Below are 14,528 nucleotides of genomic sequence, written 5' to 3'. Positions count from 1 at the left end.
TGGAGTGCACCAGCATAAAGAATCACCCGGATCCCAGATATACAGGATATGAACAAAGTGACTGAACTACATGCAGACAAAGTACATAACCGACAATAGTATTAACAAAAGCACCTCGATACACGTTATTACTATGAATACAAAGCATTCCAAAGATAATGCAGTAAAAAATCCCTAAGACCACAAAACATTCCAAAAGAATGCATGCATGAGAGCAGAAATAGGAAAGGTTGAAGCTGAAAAGTCTGGATTTTTAAACAGACAGCATTATTAACAATGCAAATACTGAGATATGTAACCAAACTTCGAGAAATTAAAAAGAGTAAATTTAATCTGGTCAGCCCACTTCACATTTTCAAATGATGCAATAAAGCAGAAGATGCAATGAATTGGCACCATTTACATCCCCTTAGACAAAATAGCATAACACTACTTCGGAGTGGGAACGATCAATTTCCCACATAGAGAACAGCACACCTGTTCAGTTTCAGTACACAGTTCTTAGAAATTTCCAAATACATGTACTTAAATATTCTAACTGAGAAACACCACACTAAATAATTTTTTTTTTTAAATTGCAAGTGATGTGAAAAAAATCAAAATCTCTAGTGTGAAGAGACTTCTACAGAGAATAACCAAAATCTTTCTCCTTAGCTGGTTTTGATAGAAAGTTACTGTGAGAGGAAAGTGACCCAAAAACAAAAGCACTCTCTGAAAAATTAGGCAGAAAACGAAATGGCTATGGGAGCTGCTCCTCTTGTGGTAATTAAGAACACCTCTCCTTCATAGTTTTGCTTCCCACATATGTACCTTACAAAACTTCAAAATGTCCACAAATCCTAGACAACCTTCCTAAAGAACTCCAAAACTTAAAATTTGATAAAAATGCTCTACTCACAACCTAGACCATTGTTTATAGAAGTTGAACATTACTTCTGCTTCAGGACTCACTCCTGAATTAAATTTAGAATTCCAGTGCTTTAACTTCCTTTCCCATTTTCTGTTGTTGCTTCCACTTTAAAAGCTAGACCTGCTTGACGTTTTGCTATTCACATCCCGATCAAGAGCTATGTATGTGGCTAAACGAATTTCCGAAGTTATTTAGACTCCTTGTTGGATAACCATTTCTCATGGACTAAAGCAAACATCTCATACAAGAATCAAAACCTGTAGGCAGTGAAATCTTGGGTAGACAAAGAATTGTTGGAGAAATTCAGCAGGTCAGGTCGCATTCATGGGTACAAATGGTCAGTCAAAATTTTGGGTCCAGTGTTTGTGGGTCTAAATTTGAGATTCCTCTAACCAACTATTTGAACTCCCCAACCATTCCGACAGTGAAGTCTGTCCTTGGTATCATTTATTATTGGGGTGATGCTAAACATAAACTTGAGGAACGACACCTATTCTTCCTGTTGTTGAGCCATAAACAATGATTTGTCATATTTTTATGTTTTTATCTCTTTACCAACACCTGAACTTTTCTTTCACCCCTACCATTATGCATTGGTCCTTTACTGATCCCTTCATGTCCCATGCAATCTGTCCTTTACCCTTACCTCTGGGCCCCTCCACTAGCTTCTTTCCAACTTTATACATGTAATTTCACCTTAAGCTGTGATACAAGGTTAAGACCCAAAGCACTTACTTACCATTTGAATGTTTGCGATTGCTGTCTGACCTGCTGAGTTGCTCCATCATTTTTTTTCTCTATTAGACATGGGAGGAAACCATTTTACATTCTCTGGCCAAATTATCCACGAGTTTCACATTCATGTCCCAGAATTTTTATTTGTAAACATCACCCCTACACTTATCAGCAGAAGCATTTACTCACAAAGTGTAATCACATTGAATTAAGAGGCCTGAACTTTGTACAGAAATCGCTTAGAATTAAGATAAACTTTTTTTTTTTCTTGAACGGGCGTTCAATTGGCAACTCCACAGGCATATAAATCACATCTCCAATGTTTAAAAAATTAGGTCTAAGTTTAGGTTCTTTAATATTTTTAAGGATTCTGCAATGTACATCAGCAGCGCCAGTATTTCAAACTGCATGAACTGTACTCTCATTTCTGTATCCCCATATTCCAAATTAACCAAATCATTCTTCTTCGACTTCAATTCCAAGCCAACAAAGCTCTCAGAATAAATAAAAGGACCAAAAGTCAGGTGTAGGATCCCAAAAGCCTGAATTCTAAAGCAAATCACTTCCACGGGTGAAAATTGAAACTTATAAAACTCACAATTTGTCAGCATCTATTAAATACTGACAATTAAAAAGTCAATGTTAAATATCCAAAATCTAAATGAGTAACTTGCAAACTGCAAAACTTTAATTTTGCAGAAAAGAAGAAAGACCCTTATTACCATTTAAGAAACGCGGCTGAGGGGAAACCGCTCACGTCTCAATATCATCTGAACTCTTGAAGCAGATGTTTTGAAGGAGCGGGGAGGGCGAGACGAGAACAGGGCGGCGGAGGAAGCAGGTCTGCGTCGAGTACATCCAAGCAAAAGTGTGAACCCCAGAAATGGGCGAAGAAAAGGCGGCCGGGGCCAGGGCCTCACCCAGGGGAGGGGAGGGGAGGCCAGGCCAGGCCAGGGGAGGGGAGGCCAGGGGAGGGGAGGCCAGGCCAGGGGAGGGGAGGCCAGGCCAGGGGAGGCCAGGCCAGGGGAGGGGAGGCCAGGCCAGGGGAGGGGAGGCCAGGCCAGGGGAGGGGAGGCCAGGCCAGGGGAGGGGAGGCCAGGCCAGGGGAGGGGAGGCCAGGCCAGGGGAGGGGAGGCCAGGCCAGGGGAGGGGAGGCCAGGCCAGGGGAGGGGAGGCCAGGCCAGGGGAGGGGAGGCCAGGCCAGGGGAGGGGAGGCCAGGCCAGGGGAGGGGAGGCCAGGCCAGGGGAGGGGAGGCCAGGCCAGGGGAGGGGAGGCCAGGCCAGCGGAGGGGAGGCCAGGCCAGCGGAGGGGAGGCCAGGCCAGCGGAGGGGAGGCCAGGCCAGCGGAGGGGAGGCCAGGCCAGCGGAGGGGAGGCCAGGCCAGGGGAGGGGAGGCCAGGCCAGGGGAGGGGAGGCCAGGCCAGGGGAGGGGAGGCCAGGCCAGGGGAGGGGAGGCCAGGCCAGGTCAGGGGAGGGGAGGCCAGGCCAGGCCAGGGGAGGGGAGGCCAGGCCAGGCCAGGGGAGGGGAGGCCAGGCCAGGGGAGGGGAGGCCAGGCCAGGGGAGGGGAGGCCAGGCCAGGCCAGGGGAGGGGAGGCCAGGCCAGGCCAGGGGAGGGGAGGCCAGGCCAGGGGAGGGGAGGCCAGGCCTGGGGAGGGGAGGCCAGGCCAGGGGAGGGGAGGCCAGGCCAGGGGAGGCCGAGTCAGGCCTGTGGAGGGGAGGGGAGGCCGAGTCAGGCCTGGGGAGGGGAGGGGAGGCCGAGTCAGGCCTGGGGAGGGGAGGGGAGGCCGAGTCAGGCCTGGGGAGGGGAGGGGAGGCCGAGTCAGGCCTGGGGAGGGGAGGGGAGGCCGAGTCAGGCCTGGGGAGGGGAGGGGAGGCCGAGTCAGGCCTGGGGAGGGGAGGGGAGGCCGTCAGGCCTGGGGAGGGGAGGGGAGGCCGAGTCAGGCCTGGGGAGGGGAGGGGAGGCCGAGTCAGGCCTGGGGAGGGGAGGGGAGGCCGAGTCAGGCCTGGGGAGGGGAGGGGAGGCCGAGTCAGGCCTGGGGAGGGGAGGGGAGGCCGAGTCAGGCCTGGGGAGGGGAGGGGAGGCCGAGTCAGGCCTGGGGAGGGGAGGGGAGGCCGAGTCAGGCCTGGTGAGGGGAGGGGAGGCCGAGTCAGACCTGGGGAGGGGAGGGGAGGCCGAGTCAGGCCTGGGGAGGGGAGGGGAGGCCGAGTCAGGCCTGGGGAGGGGAGGGGAGGCCGAGTCAGGCCTGGGGAGGGGAGGGGAGGCAGAGTCAGGCCTGGGGAGGGGAGGGGAGACCGAGTCAGGCCTGGGGAGGGGAGGGGAGGCCGAGTCAGGCCTGGGGAGGGGAGGGGAGGCCGAGTCAGGCCTGGGGAGGGGAGGCTGAGTCTGGCCTGGGGAGGGGAGGGGAGGCTGAGTCTGGCCTGGGGAGGGGAGGGGAGGCTGAGTCTGGCCTGGGGAGGGGAGGGGAGGCTGAGTCTGGCCTGGGGAGGGGAGGGGAGGCGGCGGCCGGGCGGCCTTTGTGGAGAGAACGCAGGCGACCAGCGAACAGCCGGACTGCAAAGTGAAAGAAATCCGCCGCCGGACAATAATATATAGCTTCCCCCCCCCGCCCCCCCCAACCCACTCCCCCCCCACCCGCCCCCCCCCCCAACCCGCCCCCCCCCCAACCCGCTCTCCCCCCCTCCCGCCCCGGAGGGCCGCGCCGGGCAGATCGCGGCCTCCGATCTGCTCGGGGGAAGGGGCGCCCGGCTGGACTCCCCGTCGACGCAGGCTCCTCGGCCCTTCCCCAACAGCCAGCGGCTCTCAGTCGGGGCGGGGGGTGGGGGGTCGAGTCCGCTCGGAGCGGGGGGGGGGGAAGCGCCCGCAACCTCTACCCCCAACTCACTCTTGCACCCGGTGGTCGCCATCTTGTGCCGCTACCGGTCGCTGCTGACCTCCGCGGGCCGTGACGTCACGAACCGCGGGGACGGGCGGCGGCGGCGCGCGGCGCGTGCACGCGACTGGCCGCCGAGTCAGGCGCGCTCTGCCGGGCCGGAAGCGGCGGGGAGGGGTCGTTCTGCAAGCAGAAGGTTGCAGCTTCTTTCTGCCCCGTGAACTGGCCGAGTCGCAAAGGGGGCGGCGGCGGGAGGGGCCGGGGGGGGCGGCGGGAGGGGCCGGGGGGGGCGGCGGGAGGGGCCGGGGGGGGCGGCGGGAGGGGCCGGGGGGGGCGGCGGGAGGGGCCGGGGGGGGCGGCGGGAGGGGGGCCGGGGGGGGCGCCGAGAGGGGGGCCGGGGGGGGCGCCGGGAGGGGGGCCGGGGGGGGGGCGCGCCGGGAGGGGCCGGGGGCGCCGGGAGGGGCCGGGGGCGCCGGGAGGGGCCGGGGGGGCCGGGGGGGGCGGGGCCCGGGAGGGGCGGGGCCCGGGAGGGGCGGGGCCCGGGAGGGGCGGGGCCCGGGAGGGGCGGGGCCCGGGAGGGGCGGGGCCCGGGAGGGGCGGGGCCCGGGAGGGGCGGGGCCCGGGAGGGGCGGGGCCCGGGGCCAAAGCCAAAGGCGCGGTCTCTCCCCCCCCACCCAAGGCGCGGTCTCTCTCCCCCCCCACCCAAGGCGCGGTCTCTCTCCCCCCCACCCAAGGCGCGGTCTCTCTCCCCCCCACCCAAGGCGCGGTCTCTCTCCCCCCCACCCAAGGCGCGGTCTCTCTCCCCCCCACCCAAGGCGCGGTCTCTCTCCCCCCCCACCCAAGGCGCGGTCTCTCTCCCCCCCCACCCAAGGCGCGGTCTCTCCCCCCCCACCCAAGGAGCCCGGCCCGGCACCGCCCGTCCTCGCTGGGTGCCAGTTTGAGATGTATCAATGTTGGACAGGGTTTCTCTGCATATTAATGTCGATTCTTTGCCTTAAGACAGAAGGCGACTCCGTGTCATGTTCTCCACGAGGAATCTTGAATCTGACACTCGACGTCAGGAAGTCCTCGTCCAAGCTGCCTCTTTTCTTATTCAAGATTTTTTTTTAATTGTCATGCAGGAAATGTAATCTTACAAGGAATGTTCTTCAGACGACTGCAAGGCAAAGATTCGCCATCAGCCGAAATGGCCCGGTGGAGTATCTATGCATCCGCCTCTGCAGCCACAGACTCGTCCAAACCATTGGCAACGTGAGCTCCAGCACCCAAACCTCGGCTCCCTTTCACATCTTGGCTCCGATACTTTGCACCCCTTCGGCCACTCGCCAGTGGTCCGCAACTTGATGTGAGACTCCTGACTGCAGTCGCCAGCATCCTGCGTGGGTTCCTCACCTCGATTCACCCACAGCCTGTGTGTTCTTCAGCTTCAAAGCCTGGTTGACTGCTGTGGTCACTGTCCCAATGGGGCTTCTCTGCTCCTTCTTAAGTAGGGGATCGTCTCCCCATATTCTGGGGCTCTGCGCCAGTCCTCTGCTTCCCTGGAGTCTGTAACCCCTCATGGCAGCTGACGAAGATGGGCACCACCACCATCAGCTTCTTTAAAAGGACTTTTATAGCCTGGATGGAACCAATGGTTGTCAGATGGGTCAGTTGGATCTCGCAGGGCAGCTCGGTCTCTGCTCCTTGCTCTCCACGGGTCCACAGCACTGCTGCTGTAGCTTCATGGCAAGACCTGGGAAAATGTGGATTGCTTCCCATACCTCAGGAGGCACGTCTTGCCAAAGGGAAACACGGATGATGAAATATACCTCGTCCAAAATGTGTCAGTATAGCCTTCAGTTGATTAAGGAAAATTATCTTTGAAAATCAAGACCTCAGATCAGTCACAAACCTCAGTGGTGATGGTTCCCCTTCATATGCTTCTGAAGTCTAAATACCAACAGTTGGCAGCACTATACTATCTGTTTTTCCACATTCTCTGGAAAGATGAGCAAACCAGTGCTAATGCCCCTTATTAGCCAGTTCAGCTTTAATTGACACCCTAGTTTCTTTTATCATACACTGTTGGGCTGTCTTATGTCACTCACAATTCAGATACCAGACTCTCAAAACAGACACTGTTCGGAACCCTGTCTAGGACGGTGATTGCCAGGCAGGCAGGGGAAAAAGAATCAAGGACCTATCTGAACACATGGATCCTTGGCTCATGACGCGTCAAAACCGCACATTAAAAGCACAAACAAGCCCTGAATAGAGTGAAAGGAGCCCATCACCACACAAATTACCCACAAATCCTGCCAGGCACCTCCTGCACCATTGATGGACAAGTTTCCAATTTCACAGTGACCTCATTAGTTACCTCAGAATCCAGAGAAACAATTGTCTTCAATGTTAAGTGAGTGGTTATAAAGAAAAGCAATGGAAATACCAATTTTTAACAACTGCTTTTTCAGCCACAGTAAACATAAATGTCAGCTTAAGGGCTCAGTTTATAACATTGCTCACCAAGCAGACAAATTAACTGTTTATTTCACACTTCTCCAAGACTCTTATCACTCCTATATTTGTATGTTTTTTTAATAATTGCTCAGCTGAAGAAATTATTATTGAACATTCCTACAAAATATAACAAAGAGTACCTGTATTCTAAAATTGAAGAGGGGTTAAACAGCAAAAGATTAACATGCGTCACTGGAAAAAAAGATGAAATGAAACTTGGCTTCTATAAAGGGGAAAAGAGGTAGAATTTTTCAAGATGTGATCATTACAGGCAAGGCCTACATTTATTGCACATCCATAATTGCCCTTGAGAAGATAATGATGAGACACCTTGAACCATTGTAGATTTTCTGGAGAAGGTAATCCTGCTGAACTGTAGGGGAGTGTGGTTCAGGATATAGATCCAATGAAGAAAAAGTGATAAATTATCAAGTTTGTATGATATACAACTTGAACCATTTTGTCCTTTGGGCACACTGCTTACAGCACACATGTCAAACTTTGGCCCGCGATATAATTATATTTGGCCCGCAAGTACATTTCAAAAATGTATTAGAGGTGGCCTGCTGGCCGCCGCGCCAGTATAGCGCATGCACAGTAATACAACAAATCCCAGAATGCATTGGCGTCAGCCTGCTAATCGCCCCCACCTCCTCTGTTTACGTTGCAGGGTCTCACTGTGGACTCTGGTTTTGGGGCCTGGCCGGTGTCAGGGGAAACTAAGGCCGCTTCCCAGCGCCCGGAACTGGAGGCCTCGGGCTTGACCTCACCAGAACCGTTGCCCACTCCCCCTCCCTGCCGCAGGCCGACCCGCGACTCACGGTGACGGGGCCGCTGATCCGCCGAGATGTCGCCCTGCAGCGAGAGCTGACGCCCCTGTACTGTCGTCCAACCCGATCGCCCGCAAACCCCGCCCTCCCGCACACAGGCCTGAGTAAGGATTATGAACTTTAATCTCAGGATAAATCGATCTTCCAATAGTTTCATGTCACAGTGATAAATATATTCCTGGTTAAAAATGGTCCTGCACCTGGATACAAGCTCATTAGGCATAAAACTTGAAAAGTGTGTAAATCAAAGGATTTCTGTACCAATGGAAAAAGGGCATGGCAAATAACCCTGCTAGAGTTCATGCCCACAATCAGTCACCCATTGGATTGTTTCAGGAATCATGTTATTCTCCCACATCTCAATAGCCCTCAGATTTTACTATTCGACAGCACACTAGCAACATTTGACAAATCCTCTATAGAGAAATATTATTGATTGAATATTTTATTTCTCATTTGTTAATGCTTCTGGAAAGAGTTTATCCAAAACTATTATGAAACATTTATTTTAATAAGAAAAAGTTTAACATTACATATGTTGAAAGAAGAGAAAACCTGCAGATGTTGTTGAAAAATTTCAATAAATATTTAGTTCGGCCCTCGACTTGGTCCAAGTTTTTAATTTTGGCCCTCCGTGAATTTGAGTTGGACACCCCTGGCTTACAGCATCTTCTTTTCCGAAATCACATTCTCCCCTCTACTGGAAGCAGTAGAGCTTTTAATTGCACCTGTTCTATTTCCCACTTGTTTTCAGTCCACTCCCTCTTACTCTGCCATATGCAATGGATTTTTCATAATTTCTAACACCAACGCCATGCTACAAGCAAACACATTTTCCATCCCCTTCCCATCATGACTAAGGGGTCTTTTCCCTTCCTGATTGTTTGATATCAACAAAACCAACCCCCCATCCTTCCCCACCCCCCATGGGACCTTCCTACCAACACAGCTATTTACTGATGATGCAAAATTAGCCTGCATGCCTTATTTTCCCACACCCCTTTTGGACACACAATAACTTGCACTTCTTTCAATTGAGTGTATAGCACCCTGACCTCAAGGGCATTATACAATGATTCTGAATTTCCAATTGCCCATCACTCAGATTCTTCATCCCACCCACTATAACTTTGGTCTTCTAGAATTTTCCCAACAATTTAATCTGTGGAGCAGCAACTCATCTTCTGACTTGAATTCATTGTTGACTTCCTAAAACTCCAATATATCTGGTATACATATTTATACCATTTTGCTCCTCTGCTTTAAAATTTCATTCATGTTCTACAAAAGTCTTCCAAGCATCATTTTCATTTTTCCCAATCATTTTTATCATCATCTTTCAAAGTTTCAAACTTATTGTCAGAGTATATGCATGACATCACATACAACCCTGAGATACTTTTTCCTGCGGGCCAGGCAAAATTTCTACATCTTTATTCAAGATACGTATACAAAAGATAAATATAAACAAATTGACCGTGCAATGCAGTAATATAATAAATATATAGTAATTAATAATGCACAGAGTCCTTAAAGGAGTCTCTAATTCAGTCTGCTGTTGGAGTCTGATGGTGGAGGGGAAGCATCTGTTTCTGAAGCTAGTGCTATGAGTCTTGTGGCAATTTAACTCCTTTTCTGATGGCAGTAGCGAGAACAGAGCATGTCCTGTGTTGAGTGAATCGTTGATTGCTGTTGATCTCTGACAGGAGCATTCTATGTAGATTTTCTTGATGGTGAGAGTTTTGTGTGATGCACTGCACTGTGTCCACTACCTTTTGCAGGGCTTTCTGCTCAAAAAGGAATTGGTCCCCCCACACCAGGCCATGATGCAACCGTCAGCACACTTTGCCCAACAGATCTGTAAAATAACCTGTCCTTTTGAGTTAAATAGGAAATTCTCAGTTTCTGGGGTTGTAGTATTTATTTTTCCCCCTCCTCCCACCCTTTCTATACATTTTCTGCATCTTTTCCCCTAGTCTTGATCACCATTAATTCAACTTTTTCCTCACCACAGCTGCTGTCTGCCCTCTGTAGTTCCAGCATTGTTTTTCAAATTTGAAGTATCTGCACTGTTTTGGATTTGAACCATAAATTGGTCATGTTCTGGTTTCACTAAAAGAAAATCATATAGAGGGGTTTATTAAAAAAAGGTCAAATCATATGGTACAGTTTTATCTGGATGCATAATTATATATTTTTCTATATTCTGAAGGAGTTCACAGTATCAAAAATTGCTGGACACATTGTTACTTTAATCTCAAGGTTTATTTTTACAATTAAATGTGGGCAAGTTATAAAAATTATAATACTTTTTGTACCATTGTTCAAGAGCTCGATCACATATAGAATACGTAGAAAATAATAACAAGCAAAATGGATTGAGCTACAAAGAATTTCACAATATGGTTCAAACAAGTTTTTTTGTGTGGGGGAAGCTAGTGGAAGAACAGAAAATATTCCACCCTGCTTTGTCTTTCTACCATAATGCTATTTTTCTGTACCAACCCCTATCCCCAAATTCCACCAAAATCCAGAAATCTGTCAACTTCAGTATTGAATGCAATGACCAAGTCTCAGACTGGAGTAAAGAATTTCAAACTCGAGTGATAAAATTTCTCACTTCTGTGCTAATTGGTTTACTTTTGTTCAAGATTGCTACCCCAAATCCCGATCATCCTCTATGTGCAACCTTTCAGGAATATTTTGTTTGATAAAGCCACCTCAAATCTCCCCATTTTAAAAGATATTGCAAAAAACAAGAGTTGTGACATTCAGTGAATCCTATCAGGATTAGGAAAGTACAAATCTTAAATGAAACTCAAAACCAGATTTAACAAGGCTTTACCCCTTTGACCAAAGTTACGTGACTGGTCTATTGGACTCGCAATCATACATTTTAGAACTTGTTCATCTTGAAGTTTATTCTCAAACCAATTGAAAATAGCCAGCCATTGACCCTTACTAATTTGCCTAAGAATGTCTCATCCTTTTGCATCACTTTAAAAACGCTTCGTAACAAATTCAGACCGACTCAACTCATTTAACCACATTACAAAGCATAAAATTGAAAATTTAGGAATTCATGTCTTAGGCAATTTCAACTTACACACTGTAATAAATCGTAGTTACCAGTATGAAAAAAAAGCAACATTGACCCCACAGGGAATGTAAATTTAAAAACAATAACCACAATCAGTGACCAGATTTGGAGGGCGAGAAATTGAACAGTTATACAAATTTTACTCAACCTGGGAGAATTGGCAAAATATCTTTGATACATTAAAGAGACCCAGAACACTGAAAAATTAGATTGCTTTGCAAAAATGAAAGCAGTTAAACAGCAGCTGCGATCTCTTTTATACCCAGTGCATCCATTAAAGGCAGATAAAGCAAACCAGAGGCAGAAAAAAATTGTAAAGTGACATTTGAGAAAACCATGGATGGGACAAGACAAGGGAAAAATACAAGTAATGTACTGTCATTTAGAATAGCAGCTGAAATTATGACATACACAAAGCTGGGATACATTGAAGATAGAGTGGCAAGAAGTTTCTCAAAATTAGTTAAAACAAGTTAATTGAACTGTACAATACCACCAAACCAAGAAGTAATGATCTTTTACTAAGACAATGGCAACATTTCTAATGATGTTGAGTTCAAGTCAAATATTTAGCTTCTGACTTCATTTAAATTGGCTGCACTAGTATTCAATAAAGAATTCCCAATAAAATGTTGATAATATTGAATTCTACATATTGGATTCACAAGCGATGTTTACAAATGGCTCAAATTTGTTATTTGGCAAATATAGCAAGCCATTTCAACAAATGGTCCTTGGAAAGCAGAATTTCAATTCCTGATGTAGGAAGTGCAATGCATTTTTAGATACACAAAGGCTCTGAAAAGTTATGGTGCAGAACCTTAAGATTTCCATTTTTGTTTTAAGTGCTTAGAAAATACCAATTAGTCAATGGGAGACTCAAGAACCATCAATATTGAGCCATTCTTTGAAACAGAGTTAACATTCTTGCTTTAAACAGCCACAATTAAATTTCAGTTCAATTGTTCATAACTATATCAAAGCTCTTGCATGGTCATTTTTTTTAATAATATTCAGTTCTGACATTTATATAATATACATTCAAAATAATAGTTAAATATCTGGCAAACAAAAATTTAAGGCTTTGTCAGTATTTCAGTTTACAAAACAAGCAAGCACCCAATGGACACCAAGTTTGAGCATGTCCATTCTTAATGCCTGCATTTATTAACCCCCAAGCTCCCATTATTTCCACAACTACGACAGAGTCCCAAGCATAACTTCTAATGACTTTGTTTTGAATTAAAGTGTATAGCACACTCATGTGAATGTCAATTTGAACCACAATATGTTTACATTGAGGGACTGCTATCAAAATACATTGACGTTCCTTCAAATATGCTCATAAAACAAACTCTCTTTTTGGAGCGTTGTGCATCTTAAGAATGCATTTGTGGATTTGGCTGGTGCAATTAGTTGGCAAAAAGTTCAGTCAAAGCATTGGCATAGGTTACTTTGTTTTTTGAGTCCACTTGAGATCATCTGCCCTTGGTCTATTTCCAGTTAATCGCTGGATAATATCCTCTAGAGTCTTCCAGAATCCTATCTTCTCCAGGGGCTGGTTCAGCCACCCTTAAAAAGATAAGAAATATTACTACGCTTGAATTTTTAAAAAAATGCAGTTAAATTTAAATTAGAAAAAAAAAAATCACTTTTCAAATTACAATTTGCATTACTGGAACCTGGCCACATACAAAAACTTTGTACAGCCTCATTTCACAGGCACTTTCATAAGGGCCCCACAGATGTGATCTTCAGTCAATTCAATTTGCAGTATGAGAAACTGATTGAAAACACTAGATTCAGCAAAGATAACAAATTATATCCTGGCTACTACTGGAGATAGCAATAGATAGCTGCATCAGGAAGACAATGTAATTTTTTTTTAAAAATGTGTATTCCATCTGCATTGAATTCATCCATCGTTATTGAATGAAGATCTACCGGGACCAACGCCTGAAGAGGGCGCACAAAATCAGCGAACCGGTGCGGACTCGAAAGGCCAACATGGCCTGTTTCCGCACCGTAAATGGTTATATGGTTATAACAGGAATAAAGATCATTACATCTGTAATAATTCAAGGTGGTTGCAAAGCTCCACCTTCTCAAAAGGCTGACCTTGCCAGCAGTGTCTGTAAAGGATTATACAAAAACCAATATCCCCACACAAGGCTTAAAAATAAATCTCCACATTTCAAAACATTTGGTTGAGAGTGGAAATACTGCAGAAATAAATGAACTACATTCTCCCCCCCCCCCCCCCCCCCCATGGCAGTACACTGTTAACAGACTTCTTTGAAGAAATAGTGGCAGTTTTGGAGAGAAGTTACTGTACCCTTTCCCTTTGCAATTAATGTATTCAAAACTAGTGCAAATGTAACATCCCAATTGAAGCAAGGCCCTCGCTGTTATTGAGCGCAAGCTGACATTGAAAACTTCGTGGAGTTAATTAAAGAATGCTAGCTTACTTCTGCTCACCAACAGTTAGACCTCAAAAATCTATCTGATGACTTGTAGTCTTAGCTGAAACCAATGACTCAATTCATCTGAATGGAGAAAAATGGCAGCAAGGAGAGCACCAAATTTCAGATCATTTCGATTTGTTTTCAAACATTTACATAGAGCCGTAGAGCTTGGAAGGTACGACTAAGCCAGTGGTCATTGTTTTTTCTTTTAAAAAAAAGCTCATGACCTGGATTCATTAAATCCTATATTAAAAGAGTAGTCTGCAATTTGACTAGAATTTATTTTCCTTATTAAAGTCAGATTGTTAGGCTAAAGAATTAAATGAAAACTGGTCACAAATGTATTAATAACATTAAAATAACAAATACAGTTTTCCAAGTTTATGCTCAACTCTCCAACTGCAAATACTAACCCGTGGTAATACAGAAATAGGTTTCATGCGGAGATACATGATGAATACGATGGTGTTTTCGTGGTAGAATGATATGCCAATCCTGCAAAAAGCAAACCCATGAAGGAAGTCCATAATACGTATGAGACCATTTGTGTATCTGGTTTGTCAGTGTCACAAATAATCCTAGAGAAAAGATATAGCACTCCCAAGGATAAATCCCATTGATGACCTCTGCAAAAAGTAAATACATTTCAATTAGAATCATTTGAGCAGAAGAATCAAGACAACAACATTGATGCAAGCAATACCAATATTCCATATTTGACAGATATCCTTCCCCTACAAGCCACATTGTACCTTACACAAATGATTTCGAGTTAACTACAAATTCTAGTAAATGAACACTAATCTGTTTGTTCTTGACTTTTTAACCACTTTCAAAACCTTTGCAGAATTATGTGTTTGAGGCACACAGAGGATTTTTATCTTGTTCAGAATTTGAAGATTTCAGAAATAGAATGATAAAATTGGAATCAAGATATCTTGGTTTAAAAAAAAATCAGCTTTTTGACTGAATATGTCAGGTGAAGTTTAGTTATCATTTAGAATAGTCGAAGGATGCTAAGATGAGGTAGAAGTCTAGCAACAATGACAAACTGCAAATACAACACAGGGAGCATTTAATGAGAGTTATTCACCAACCTGACATCCCATTCATATCCA

General features: G+C 46.7%; 1 protein-coding gene and 1 long non-coding RNA gene across 6 annotated transcripts in view; one reads left to right on the top strand and one right to left on the bottom strand.

The window, feature by feature from the left end:
* The window catches only part of LOC138735607 (ubiquitin-conjugating enzyme E2 variant 1-like), a 53,837-nt gene that overhangs the window by 20,443 nt on the left and 18,866 nt on the right, over nucleotides 1-14,528 (bottom strand). For 2 of the 5 annotated variants that reach the window (XM_069883667.1, XM_069883668.1), the window contains exons 1-2: nucleotides 4,529-4,613; nucleotides 1,650-1,707 (exon numbers count right to left, since the gene is read on the bottom strand). In XM_069883667.1, coding sequence (XP_069739768.1) covers nucleotides 1,650-1,698 — 49 coding nt within the window. In that variant the 5' untranslated portion in view covers nucleotides 1,699-1,707; nucleotides 4,529-4,613. Of the gene's footprint in view, nucleotides 1-1,649; nucleotides 1,708-4,528; nucleotides 4,636-13,823; nucleotides 14,037-14,528 lie in introns of those variants that run through there. The other 3 variants (XM_069883671.1, XM_069883670.1, XM_069883669.1) reach the window with 3 other exon arrangements.
* LOC138735608 (uncharacterized) lies at nucleotides 4,607-10,196 on the top strand. Its single transcript, XR_011339820.1, has 2 exons — nucleotides 4,607-4,712; nucleotides 5,638-10,196. It is a non-coding gene; the product is annotated as an uncharacterized lncRNA (long non-coding RNA).

Source organism: Narcine bancroftii, chromosome 6 (genome assembly GCF_036971445.1).
Source record: "Narcine bancroftii isolate sNarBan1 chromosome 6, sNarBan1.hap1, whole genome shotgun sequence".
In the NCBI taxonomy this organism is placed as follows: Eukaryota; Metazoa; Chordata; class Chondrichthyes; order Torpediniformes; family Narcinidae; genus Narcine; species Narcine bancroftii.
The sequence above is the reverse complement of the archived record's forward strand: the minus strand, read 5'-3'. Positions and strand labels throughout refer to the sequence as shown.